General features: G+C 43.5%; 1 protein-coding gene across 1 annotated transcript in view; it reads left to right on the forward strand.

Annotated features, from left to right (window-relative positions):
* Nucleotides 1–11,893, forward strand: part of LOC308314468 (uncharacterized protein) — a gene marked incomplete at both ends in the record, with an annotated part of 31,857 nt that extends 19,964 nt beyond the window's left edge. Inside the window, one exon of the mRNA XM_080762099.1 lies at nucleotides 11,598–11,893. Coding sequence (XP_080618225.1) covers nucleotides 11,598–11,893 — 296 coding nt within the window. The remainder of the gene's footprint in view (nucleotides 1–11,597) is intronic.
* Between the last annotated feature and the right edge of the window lie 1,262 nt (nucleotides 11,894–13,155).

The raw sequence follows: 13,155 nt of genomic DNA on the forward strand, positions 1-13,155 counted from the left end.
GAGCATTGACTTAGGTCCAAACCACTGGACTAATATGTGGCTTGACCTTTGGTTATGTGGTTGTTTTATGGTCAGTATTTTACCATGTCTTGTTCTGTTTGGTTTTCTGTTAGGCTACCCTGTTGGTTTTGTGTATCTTATTTTGTAGTATGGTCCCTAGTGTTTCTTGTTTGCCTAGTTGCTGTTCCCTGCCTTGTCTCACCTACCTTGTGATGTGTCAGTGTTTTCACCTGTGTCCTCTTTGTCCTGTTAGCCTATCCTGTGTTTGATTGTATTTTTGAGTTCACCTGTGTCTAGTTAGTCTTTGTCTATTTATATACCCCAGTTTGTTCAGTCCCTTGTCAGATCGCCATTTCATGTCAGCGTGTTTATTGTGTCCTTGTTTTGCCTGCCCCATTTCATGGGAAGTTATAGTTTAATAAACATCCTGAACCGTGAATCTTGTAAAGTGTACAGCTTTAACCTTTATCCAGGATTTAGAGATAGAGATAGAGATATACTTTATTAGTCTCCCAAGGAAGAAATTTGTCTTAGACAAAGGGCCCGCATGCAAGCGTAGCCCTAGTCCATGTTAACTGCTTTTATAAAACTATATAGCTTCAATGTATCTAACCAGTGGTTAACATGAGCATATCCAGTGAAGAACAGAGACTGAACATGTATTTGTAAATTAATTATTGCTAAATCAAATTTACGTAATCTTTAAATTTCATTATTCTGTGTGTGCATGTGTGTGAGTGCGTGCTGTGTATGCCTTCTCAGCTTGTAAACTTGTCTTGACTTCAAGCTCTGCCATTAGAAAGACTCCTTCCCCGGTGGACTCACTCTGAGCCTGTTCTCTGTTCTGCCACTGAATAAACTGCTCTATAAATAAAGTTTGATTTGATTTGATTTGATTTGAGCCCCCCACTACATGTATAAAATGCACTTTTTGGCCAGAAAAGGATTTTCTTTTCACCAGAAGAAAAATACTTGTAATTACTCCACTGCTCCCTCTACCGATAATATTGCCAAGAGAAAATCCCATAGACAAGACTTTTCCTTCAGGTGAAAAAAACAATAATCCTTTCCTATAGCCAAAAAGTGCATTTTATACTTGTGGTGGGGGGGCTCAAAGTCCGTCCACTGGGGAAAGTAGTCTTTCTAATGACCAAAACCGTCTTTGTATTGGTGAGTAGCGAAAACGATCCTTTTATTTTAGCAGAAGTCGAGAGGCTGTGGTGCATTTCATCAATACATTGAAAGTCCCATAGCTCAAATGCAATGGCAGCAACGGCATTAGGGCTATGGACCAGAGCTAGGGTCTTCCTCTTTTTGTTAAAGCTTAAGCTTAAAAGAAAAAGTCACTTACAGTAATCATGTCTCGCATGATGCTCATTTGTTCGTGGGATGGTTCGGTGTGAAGCGCCGAGGTAGCACACAGTCAGTGAAGTACTGTGTACTGTAAGTACATTTTTTGGGGTGTTTTTAAAATTTCAACACAGCAATGCATGATGTTAAAAAGAAAATGCAATTTGTAATTTGTACTTTTGAATGCTACTGCTATGACTCTTTCCTTGAGTGTACACTTTGTCCACCGCTGGACGTCGTCAAAGACACGCGTGACACCGCGAACATCCGTCAGTCATTCGTGACCCAAACGCAGAGACAGCTAATTGACATTGGGCGTCCACAGAGTCTCGTCCTCTACGTGCGGGCGAGGCAGGTGGTCCGGCATCGTTCTCATCCCACCAGCCTGTCCTGCTGACCAGGTGGCTTTGTCAAGGGCCCTGCCTCCTCCTGTCAACCCCCCCCCCCTATCCCGTCCCGTCCATACTGTATGGCACGTCGAGTGGCACAGTGACATATTGCCGGCCACCGTGGACATGGAGTGATGTGTTTGTGATGACAGTTCAGGTCGACTCCAGTGTGCCAGCAGTGGTAATTGGCCAGATGGTGACCCCCGGTTGAACCTGTCTGCATGCTCATTAGTGCATGGAGCTGTTCCCCTTGTTGTTTAACAACAGCGACCCACACTCTTTTACATGCACTGCTCAGCACCGGCCACCAGATGGCGACAGATACCACTAAAACTTTGCTCTCTTTAGTTTGCCGTCTTTATCCACTTATTATTATACCCTATGTTTTCATGGGGGGGGAATATCTATTTTGAAAAAAACATAAAAACAACACCCATGTCGAAATAAGTAAAACACACACTCGCACACACACACACACACACACACACACACACACACACACACACACACACACACACACACACACACACACACACACACACACACACACACTCACGCTTGACACACACACACACACACACACACACACACACACACACACACACACACACACACACACACACACACACACACACACACTCACGCTTGGCACACACACACACACACACACACACACACACACACACACACACACACACACACACACTCACGCTTGGCACACACACACACACACACACACACACACACAAACTTTTTTTTCCCCCACACTGCTTGTCATCTCACATACTGTATATCTTTTCAACACAACTTGGGAGGAAGGTGGGCGGCTTTGATCAGAGGTGGCAGAGTTTTTGTCTAACTTTACCAGGCAGCCAGGCAACCAGCTATCATGAATAGACCTGGCTGTCCCCGCCTCCACATATGGGAGACATCAGATCAGGGCTCTGAGAGACACACCAACACAAAGTGAAAATGAGACGATCAATAAAGAAGGGATTAAGAATGAAAGAAAGATAGAGACAGAGAGGGCAGATTGAGTGTGTATGTGTGGGAGTCAGAGAGAGAGAGAGAGAGAGAGAGAGAGAGAGAGAGAGAGGGCAGATTGAGTGTGTATGTGTGGGAGAGAGAGAGAGGGAGAGAAAGGGAGGGAGAGAGAGAAGAAAAGGGCTGATCTGAAAGGGGTGAGTCATTAACTCATTGTCTGACCGCTGGGTACCCTCCGCGGCGCGCATGACAGTGAGAGGCCGAAAGAGCGAGAAGTGAGAGGAACGGGGTGAGAGAGAGAGAGAGAGAGAGATCACCATAGATGGAGATAGATGGAGAGACAGCGAGGTGAAAGAGTGTCCGTCCCTGTGAGCAGATGTCGTTTGAGGGCAGCGAGAGGGCAGCGCGGCCTGCCTTTTGTGGCCCCGGCGTCTCCCCATTGAGATAATGAAGGGTGGAGCATCCAGGGGATGGATGTGCACTCATCACTCACTGTCTGAGCGCCATCAGAGCTCAGCGCCGTGTCATCCGTCACCATTCAGCTCTGCCCCCCCCCGCCCCACCCGGCCCCGCCACTGTCATCATGGTCATTATCTCAGACCGTGACCCCCTCCAACGCGCATGGCCGCCGCAGGACGCGCACGCGCGCCACACAATGTCAGAGGGTGGAAAGAAACAGAGTATTGTTTACTCGCCTATTCTGTACAGTAAGTGCAATGTTTGAGGTGTTGTTAATTTACTTGAGTGTTCCCATCGTTTTCTTACTTGATATTTCTACTCCACCTCAGAGACAAATAGGCCTGTTGTATTTTGTACTACTGCTTGTAGATTGTCTTTTTGTTTTTAAAAGTAGCTAATTTATTTTTTGGTACTCTCTCTATATTGATGCCAATACTAAAACATTTTTTTTTCTTCCACCATGCACTGCACACTTCTGCTCAGAGATGACACATCTCACAAGTTTTGTGTGCGAAATGTGGTTCACTTCCTCTCTCTCCCCTTTCTCTCTCTCTCTCTCTCTCTCTCTCTCTCTCTCTCTTCATTTCTCACTTTGTCAGACGCACACACTAGATGTGAGCTCAGACGTGCACACGTGTTTCTGTACGCGCGCGCCACTAAGAACCAGAGATGCTCACATTACATGACTCCCCCTCCTCCTCCCCTCCCACCCTCTCGTTTCCTGCTAAACGTGTGTGTACATCTGTGCAAGTACGTGTGGTTGTGTGTGTGTACTTTTATTTCTCTACTTGTGCGGGCTAAATGTCCCCACAAGTATAGTAGAGAATTTGAGAAATATAATTTTTTCCTGGTTGTTTTATGGTTAAAAAATAAGATCTTTTGAGCTAGATTTACAGTACAATCAGGAAAAGACTCAGGTTAGAATTAGGATTAGGTATTTAGAGGTTATTTTTAAGGGTTGCGATTATTCCTGATTTAAAAAAAAAAGTGTAGTGGGGGTCCCTGCTTCATCTCTCTCAGCGAAGATTTTCTAAAATAGACGATCTATGAGCTCACAATGCATCGCAGGGTTTGGGTTATGGTTCAAAATGGCAAGACAAATGGAAAAAACAGTACAAAATCGCTGTCCTATAAGTGTGTGTGTGTGTGTGTGTGTGTGTGTGTGTGTGTGTGTGTGTGTGCATTCGCCTGTGCGTGCGTGCATGCATGTGTGGATATATGTGCGCGTGTGCATCACTGTGCTTGTATGTGAGAGTGCATGTGTGCAGTGTGTGTGTGTGTGTGTGTGTGTGTGTGTGTGTGTGTGTGTGTGCTTGTGGTTGCTCTCTGCCGGGCTGTGTACAGCAGCCTATGAATGGATGACGGTGCGGTGCAGAGATGGATGGCTCTGGGCCCACTGCTGTCTCCTCTAATTGTAAAATATTAGTTACATTAGACTCTGGCCGGTGATTAATGGAACTTATTTGGAGGCTGCCCTCTGCTGGACCTGCCTTCTCCTCTGGTGGGAGGAGAAGAAAGAATGGCCGGCCCGGAAGAGGAGGAGGAGAGAGAGAGAGAGAGAGAGAGAGAGAGAGAGAGACAGCAGGACCAAAACAAATCATTTGATGTAGACATGAGAACTCGCGGCTCATGCCTGATTTATATTTAGTTGCCTTGTCTGTGTTGTGCATCGAACATAGCAGATCTACAAGCTCATAGCTTGTAGATCAGTTCACTTACTGTGTTTTTTTTTCATACCTCAGTTCCGAGAGTTTTATGGGTTCACGTTGAGTCGTTAAAGGGTTAGTTATGAGCAAGTCGAGAGTGGCTACAATTTCATGGTTGCATTGTGTAGGTTAATGGCTAATTTATGGCCAGTCGTATGACGGCGCGTCGCGCCCTGAAAATAGTGGATCTACAAGCTCATAACACATCGATGACCTGACGAAGATGTGACTGATACATCGAAACGTTGTCTGTCGCTTTTTTTCTTGCACCCTGATAACAAAATAAGGGATTATAAACTGTCTGAGTTGCTCCAGTGCCTCCTTCCCTCTCATAACACATTGTCAGTGACTTGCTTATATTTTTTGGGCTATTTTCGCCACGTGACACCATCGTATGGCAAAGTACGTATATGATCAGCCAGTAGGTGAAAGAAAGGTCTCAGGAATTCCTTGGTGGGTTTTTTTTTTGTTTTGTTTTGTTTATTTTTCAAGCTGTCCGTCCGCCCTCCCGTTTCCTCTCAATGCACACGTTTACCGAGACAGGGGAGAGCTGGGAGTTGGAACATGTACAGCAGATGCACGGTGATATGTCCTCATGCTGTCGTTTGGAAACCTCTTATGTCCAAAACGTGTACTTTTTTCAGGATAAAAACAGATTTGAGACATCGCAATGCATCGCATTTTGAGCTTGTGAATCTGCTTTATTTGATACTTTTGTGTGACACTGTAGTATGATCAAGTAGGCCATTCATTTACATTTTTCTTTTTAACCATAAATCGTTTAAATAATATGCAAGATATAAGCTTTCTGCCCGACAGCGACAAGGTTGTTTTCTCTTGTGTACCTGGATACTGACAAAGCTTTTCCTTTACTATTGTTCCATGCACACAGCTCCCTGCTTCCATGGACGGGACTAGTCATAGACGCCCCCTTCAGCCCCCAAACACACACACACACACACACACACACACACACACACACACACACACACACACACACACACACACACACAGGAAGGTCTGACACATCTGAATACCATTGAAATGACAGACAGGGCTTTGTGTGTGTGTGTGTGTGCGTGCGTGCGTGCATGCATGCGTGTGTTTGTGTCTGTGTCTCTCTGTGTGTGTGAGTGTGTGTGTGTGTGTGTGTGTGTGTGTGTGTGTGTGTGTGTCCTTTATGGCCAGCAGGTTATTATACACCAACAGATGGAGCATTACTTTTTATCGCTCACACCTTCTGTGAGCTTTCTCACTCCACCCCCTTCAAAAAAAACTTTTTTTATGTAGATATGAAAGAGACTGTTCAGCTCTGTACAGCTGTCCCTCTCTCCTGACGGGAGAGAGAGAGAGAGAGAGAGAGAGAGAGAGAGAGAGAGAGAGAGAGAGAGAGAGAGAGAGAGAGAGAGAGGGGGGCATAGGGAGACAGAGAAAGTGGGAGAGAGAGAATTTGGAGAGGGTGAGAGAGAAAGAGAGAGAGGAGAAAGTGAGAGTAAATGGGAGAGATACAGAGAGAGAGATAGACAGGGGGAGGGGGTGAAGAGGTTGTGACGGATTAAATTTTTTTGGGAAGTGATGTCCGGTGACATCATCACTTAATGGTTTACTGTAAGCCATGAATCATGACAAAACAAACCACTCAATGATGACACGCTGAAATATTAGACAGAGACAGACTGAGAGGGAAAAGTCATTATGTGAGCTAACCCACGCTTAAAATAGCACCACGGTGAACAAGGATGCACAGCCACATAAGACAGTGTGCACTCACATATTTTCATGTCAAAATAAATAGGTTTTGTGTGAAGCAGCCCATAAGATTTGTCAACTTGTTTTGAACATAGCATGAACACAAGCTCACAACGTCAACATGTCACCATGCAACGCGTTGTGAGCTTTTGCATAGGCTATTTACGAAGGGTCAAAAACATGAAATAGAGCGGTAAGTGGTTAAACTTTTCCTCATTTTGTTTGGGGACCCCCTCGAACTCCCTCAAGGGCCCCTGGGAGGTACCTGGACCCCACTTTGAGAACCAGTGACTTGTAAACCCAAAGCTTAATTAATGACTAGTCCAGCACACAAAGCCCTCTATTGATCTTAAAGCCACTGGAATTATCCATGACGCAGGTGGGTACTGGGTCCCCAAATTATACAACTTCAAAGGGACTTTAAAGTTGATTTGAATCAAACTAACAAACAGGCCTGCTATGTTAGTATTAGAGTTTACCAATGGTGGAAGAAGTACTCAGATTAAGTAAAGTATAGCAATACCTAGCAATACCAACATTCAAAAGTGTACTCGATTAAAAGTGCAAAAGTATTGGCATCAAAATATACTTACAGTACTAAATGTAAAAGTACTCATTACAATTTACATTTTAGGCATTTAGCAGACGCTCTTAATCCAGAGCGATTTACATTAAGCAATAACAAAAAGCAAGGCATACATCAGTTATCATGAAACATGCGTAAGCTAAGAACGTAACAGTGGAATATCTATGTAATGAAACTATATATAAACTATACATAGGCTACTATATGTAGGCCTACTGTATAAAGTGCTATGACTACATAAAATGCAATTCTAGTGCTGTCTAGGTAACATGCTATGTATGTATAAAATGCTATCTAAAACTACATGAAGTGCTATCTAAGGGGCTAGGGCAAGTGCTACGTGCCATGATGGAGTCTGAAAAGGTGGGTTTTCAGACTACGGCGGAAGATTGGGAGTGAGGCTGCAGTTCTGATTGCAATGGGAAGTGCATTCCATAGTTTTGGAGCCAGAAGGGAGAAGAGTTTGGGATGTGTGGAGCATTGTCCCTAGGGTTTATAGTGAAGGTACTTCCAGCTTCCCTGCGTTGGCTGATCTGAGTGCGTGGGAAGGTTTGTAGGGTTCTATCATACTTGTAAGATATGGCCATACCTTTGGTTGCTTTGAATGCCAGCATCAGAGTTTTGTATTTTGTGCGGGCAGCGACCGGGCGCCAATGGAGGGGGAGACGTGTGAGAATTTTGGCTGGTTGAAGACCAAGCAAGCTGCGGCATTTTGGATCAGTTGGAGAGGCTTAAGTGCACATGCCGGCATTATGCAGAATGTCCCATTTTCACAATCATGTTATTATTATTGTAATTAGTAATGCATTCACTTTAATGCTGCAGCTGGTAATGATGGGGCTGATTGTAATTACTTTATGTGCTGCTGGGTGGCTTAACATAATAGCACAGAATACTAGTATGTTTTGTATCATCAATAATCTACAGTAAATCTCAAAATCTGTACAGGTGTAGCTGTCAAATTTAGCCAGGTAGAGTCACTCAAGTAAAGTAAAAATGCTTAAAAATCGTACTTAGTACGCAGTACTGGAGTAATTGTACTTACTGTAGTCACTTTGCAGTGCTGCATGTTAGTTGGAGTGGAATAGTTCCATGGAAGGAAGGAGGGAGGGGACGAGAGGAGCAGACAGGAAGTACGCCTGCTTGTCATCGGCCAGCTGCCACATGCCTGTCATTCCTCAGTCCAACACTCAGCCCACAGTTTATGTGCCTTTATGTTTGTGCACTCGCTTGGTGTGTGCGTGTGTGCGTGCGTGTGCGTATTCTTGTAAGGGACGGGGTCATAAGTCCCCACAGCAGGTACAGTAGAATTGGGCAAGTGGACAGTCTGTGAGAAATGCTATGCTAAGTTATGGGCAAATACTTTATAAATATATAGTTATATAGTATTTAGTATAGGTTTAGGATGGTGTTATAGAGTTGTACCTGAGTGATATTGTATTGCATGCCAGGCTTCAGGGTTAGTGGACATTTATTTACCTATTTATTTTAACGTTAATACATAGTGTTTCTGAAAATCCTGTGTATAGGGGTAAAATGGCCAAACAAAAAAAACGTGTATTTTATAAAATTGCTGTCCTAAAATGTTGATGTGCTCAAAGTATAGTATTGTAAAACAATGGAGTGTGTGAGTGGGTGCATGTACGGGACGCGTCTGTGTTTATTACCACGGACAAGAAATCTATTCCAATGAATTCTAACTTGCTGGCATTCCATAAGAAAAAGTGCAAAAATAAACCGCCCACTACTGACTAACACACGGCTGTGAAGTATCACTGCTATGATGTCACTGTTTGACACACGGCAGCTTTTCCTGATAAATCACAAAACGGTGAATGACGGCAGTAGATTAATATCCCCGGCACATCGCACAGCGTACGTGAGACCTTATGCTATGTATCCGTCCGTCTGAAACGGAGCCGTTGATTGTCCCATTAATCAAACGCATTAAGTCATAACTTAAAGAGTTGGAACTGTAGATGAGTGTGTTGTCTGTAATGGCTCTTGTAGTCTCCACCGTTACCGTTTGTAACTCGGAGTGGACAAAATGTAACGAAATGGACGTTATATGTTTGTCCACTCTCAGAGTTAAAGATGGATGTCTTTTTGGAGGAGAGGTATAGACATTTGGAAATATAAATTGCAGCTTCAACACTCTTTGACTGTACTGTATTATATGGCCAGTGGTGGACAAACGACTCAATCCCAGTATACGCTAGTCAAAGTAGCCTACTCCCAGTCAAATATTACTCAACTACAAGTTAAAATTGTTCTTTCACATGTATCCTTAAGTTAAAGTAGGCCTATACTAGAGTTCTGTACTTTCTTTATAAAGAAAGAAAGCATTAAAAAGTTGGGTGAAAAATTACTTGACACCCTGTCACTTGCTGTGTACTGTTGTACTGTTAATATTCCATTGGCTGAGAGGTCTGCAATATTATTTATTTTCACTGGTTAAATATTTATAAAAACCCCCAAACAGACTTAACCTTGCTTGAACCTGGCCTCACTCATGTTATGCATGTATACAGGGGTGGCCTAAAGGATTAGGAGGCCCCGTTCATGACGTCATAATTTTAATAATTAATAATGATATATATATATTTTTTTCAAAGCATGAACAGCATACAGCACAGCCAAGTAGAAAAATACACAAAAGCAGCTTGATAAACAATTTTACTTTGTCTTGAAATTACTGTAAGGTATAACTGGGAGGCAGCATATGCTATACAATGATGCAATCGCAACTCTCAGCGCTGCTAGTGCAGCGAGTGCACACACTGGGAAGTGGGAACAATTACAAACAAACTTGACATGACAGTGGTACTGCTAAGTGGACATACAGGATGAGGCCGAATATTGACATGGATGATTGGAAGGCCGCGATGCAAATGCAATATTACTACTAATACTACTAGTACTACTACTACTACTATTTTTATTTATTTTTGGCCCCTGGAGGCTCGAGGCCCGTTTCAATTGAAACGATTGAAACATATATAGGGTCTGCCAAAATCTCCCGGAGGGGGCGTTAACATATGTGTCACGTGGTAGCGGCCGCCATGTTGGCAGGCATTTCTGCTTTGTTTACATTCAGCGACCATCCGTGTGCGTTCTAATTTTAAAACACCAGAGGGAGTTCAACGCTCGTTCCTAGCGACAACACAGTGAGCCAACACCAGGATGGAAAGAAAAAACGTCGGCCTCGACATACCTTACAAGGACAAGCATTAAATGTAGTCGCATTAGTGGTGATAGAAGATCGAATCCTCTGTTCAGTCAGTGTGTTCATAGGGTTTCTAGTGTTGTTCATAGTGTTGTCGCCAGGAACGAGCGTTGAACTCCCTCTGGTGTTCGCACACGGATGGTCGCTGAATGTAAACAAAGCAGAAATGCCTGCCAACATGGCGGCCGCTACCACGTGACACATATGTTAACGCCCCCTCCGGGAGATTTTGGCAGACCCTATAAGGCCGGCACTGCATGTAATGTCAAAAGTATCAAAAACAACAAATCAACAATCTTGTATTTTCGATACTTTTAAAGGCTCAGGACACCCAAAATCACATTTTATAGTATAAATGTGTTGCTTGTGATAGCGAGCAATGATATGATACAATTTGCTCATAGGCTTGTGGATTCAGAGCTTTCTGCTGTTTCTGTAGCTATATTTCTGTGTACTTCCAGTTTCTGGGTAGAAAAGAAATGTTTGGAGCCACTCATTACATATATTTGCTCACTCTGTTCGATTTCTGTGACGTGATATACAGGCATATCTAATTAATATTTGTTTGTTTTTATCTAGATTAGGGGGGCTTGGTTTAACTGTCCTTACACCTCCGCTCGTCGCCTGTCTCGGTGCCTCCCTGTTTCCTGCTTTACACACTTCTACCTGCCTCTCGTATATATTTTTTAATTTTTTTATAATCTTTTATCCCACGATTTTGCAACTAATTTTTTCACCCAGTGTCAATTATCTAATGTAATCCTGGGCACGTTGGACAATTCAAGTAGTTTCTTCAAAGTTAGTCTTTTATATTATTAGTACTATTTACAATTGGTTTATTAGGATTTATTAATTGTATTATTTTTCACGATGGGCCGTTCGTGTGCTTTCACGAGGCTCCATGCATTCCGGAGGATCGTGGAAAATCCTCCACCTCAACTGAGGCTTCGGTTTTGACAGATTCAACAGTGACTGGGCCTGGGGGGGGATGGTGTCCTGACCCTTTAAGTTTTAAAAGGGCCATTAATTTGAAATGAATGAAATATGGAGAGAACTTTACTGCCCGACGGCGACAAAATTAAACTAGGATTGAGTTCAGTCCACATACTGAGAGGGGGGAGGGGTGTTCTGTGTCACTGTGTTCCCAGGTGGGAAGCCGTTCCAGTGCAGGTACTGTTCGTACAGCGCGTCTCAGAAGGGCAACCTGAAGACTCACGTGCTGTGTGTTCACCGCAGGCCCTTCGACAACAGCCTCTACCCCGACCGCCGCCTGCGCCGCTCACACTCCTCCTCTTCCTCCCCCTCCTCCTCCTCCTCCCAGAAGCCCTCGCCCCACCAGCTGTATTCGCCCCCGCCGCCGCCGCTGGATCTGGATGAGGACACGCCTCCCACCACGCCAGGGAGAGAGCGGAGCGCCGCGGTGGCGTCACCGTGTGGCACTTGATGCTGTTTCAGACTTAAGTTATGGATGTTGTTTGAGCCTCGTGGCCACGGAGGACCGGCGGACTGAGGTGAAAATATGACAAGTTAACAAGGAAAACAAGAAAACAAAAATATGAATAAATCTTGATGTACATTCCAGTGTTTACTTGAAGAGACACCATATGTATTTATCTGTAACAAAGAAGCTGTCTATAATAAAATGTTGTGACGTGAAAGTGGACAGACAGAGAGTGTTTGGTGTCAAAAGAGAGTATTTGCTAGCCTGTGAAATCATAAGAATATGGTAAGAATAACAGTAGCATTGTAACATGGGAACTTGTTGATCGGCTATTTTTGTTATTTTTGTGCGACACCGTTGCAAGGTGAAACAAAAAAGGGCTGACGTTGTTAATCACACTAATCAGATGATTAGTTATGAAATAATCACTCAGATCACTCAGGAAATCACTTATGAAAGAATATATTTGAACTTTTTCACACAAAAAAGTGCTCTTCTTGATTATTCAAAAAATAATCAATAGTTGCAGCCCTAAAACCCATAGATTTCTTCTTGGTAAAATGTCTCTCGATTTCCCTTCCAGTCCACAAGTGTTGTCTATCTGTCAGAATATGGTATACCAGATGTTCAGGCTGTAATCGTGGCAGATGTAATGAAGTAGAATGCATCCATTTGTTCTGGATACCACTCTAGGGAGAAAGCCTTGCGCATGTATAATTATTGGCCATTAACTCCAATGCCTCATACCCTAGCACTGGAACAATGCTCAATTAAGAGGAACCAAGGAGATGGTGGAGGAAAAAGCAGAGATGCATTGATAATGCACTCTAATTATTTATTTCCCCTCTGCAGATGGAGGAAAGTCTATATTTTATATCTGCTACAGCACAATAAGGCCCAATCTACACACAAAAAGCTACCGCATGCAGCCTGCTTCTGTAGTGATTTGGAGATTTGAGCATAATTCGAATACACTACACCACTTTTAAGGGGGTTGTGTGTTTTTTGAGAGAGAGAGAGACAGACAGACAGACAGACAGACAGAGAGACAGAGAGAATGTGAGTATCATGTGACAAGATATTTACCATGATGCTGACCATGATACCTGATACTGACCATGAGACTGACTTGATACTGACCAGATATACTGACATGATACTGACCATGCTACTGATATTGACCATGATACTGACCTGATACTGACAATATATTGACCCTGATACTGACAATATATTGACCATGACACTGACCCGATACTGACATG

This window comes from Protomyctophum bolini (genome assembly GCF_963924005.1).
Source record: "Protomyctophum bolini genome assembly, chromosome: 4".
In the NCBI taxonomy this organism is placed as follows: Eukaryota; Metazoa; Chordata; class Actinopteri; order Myctophiformes; family Myctophidae; genus Protomyctophum; species Protomyctophum bolini.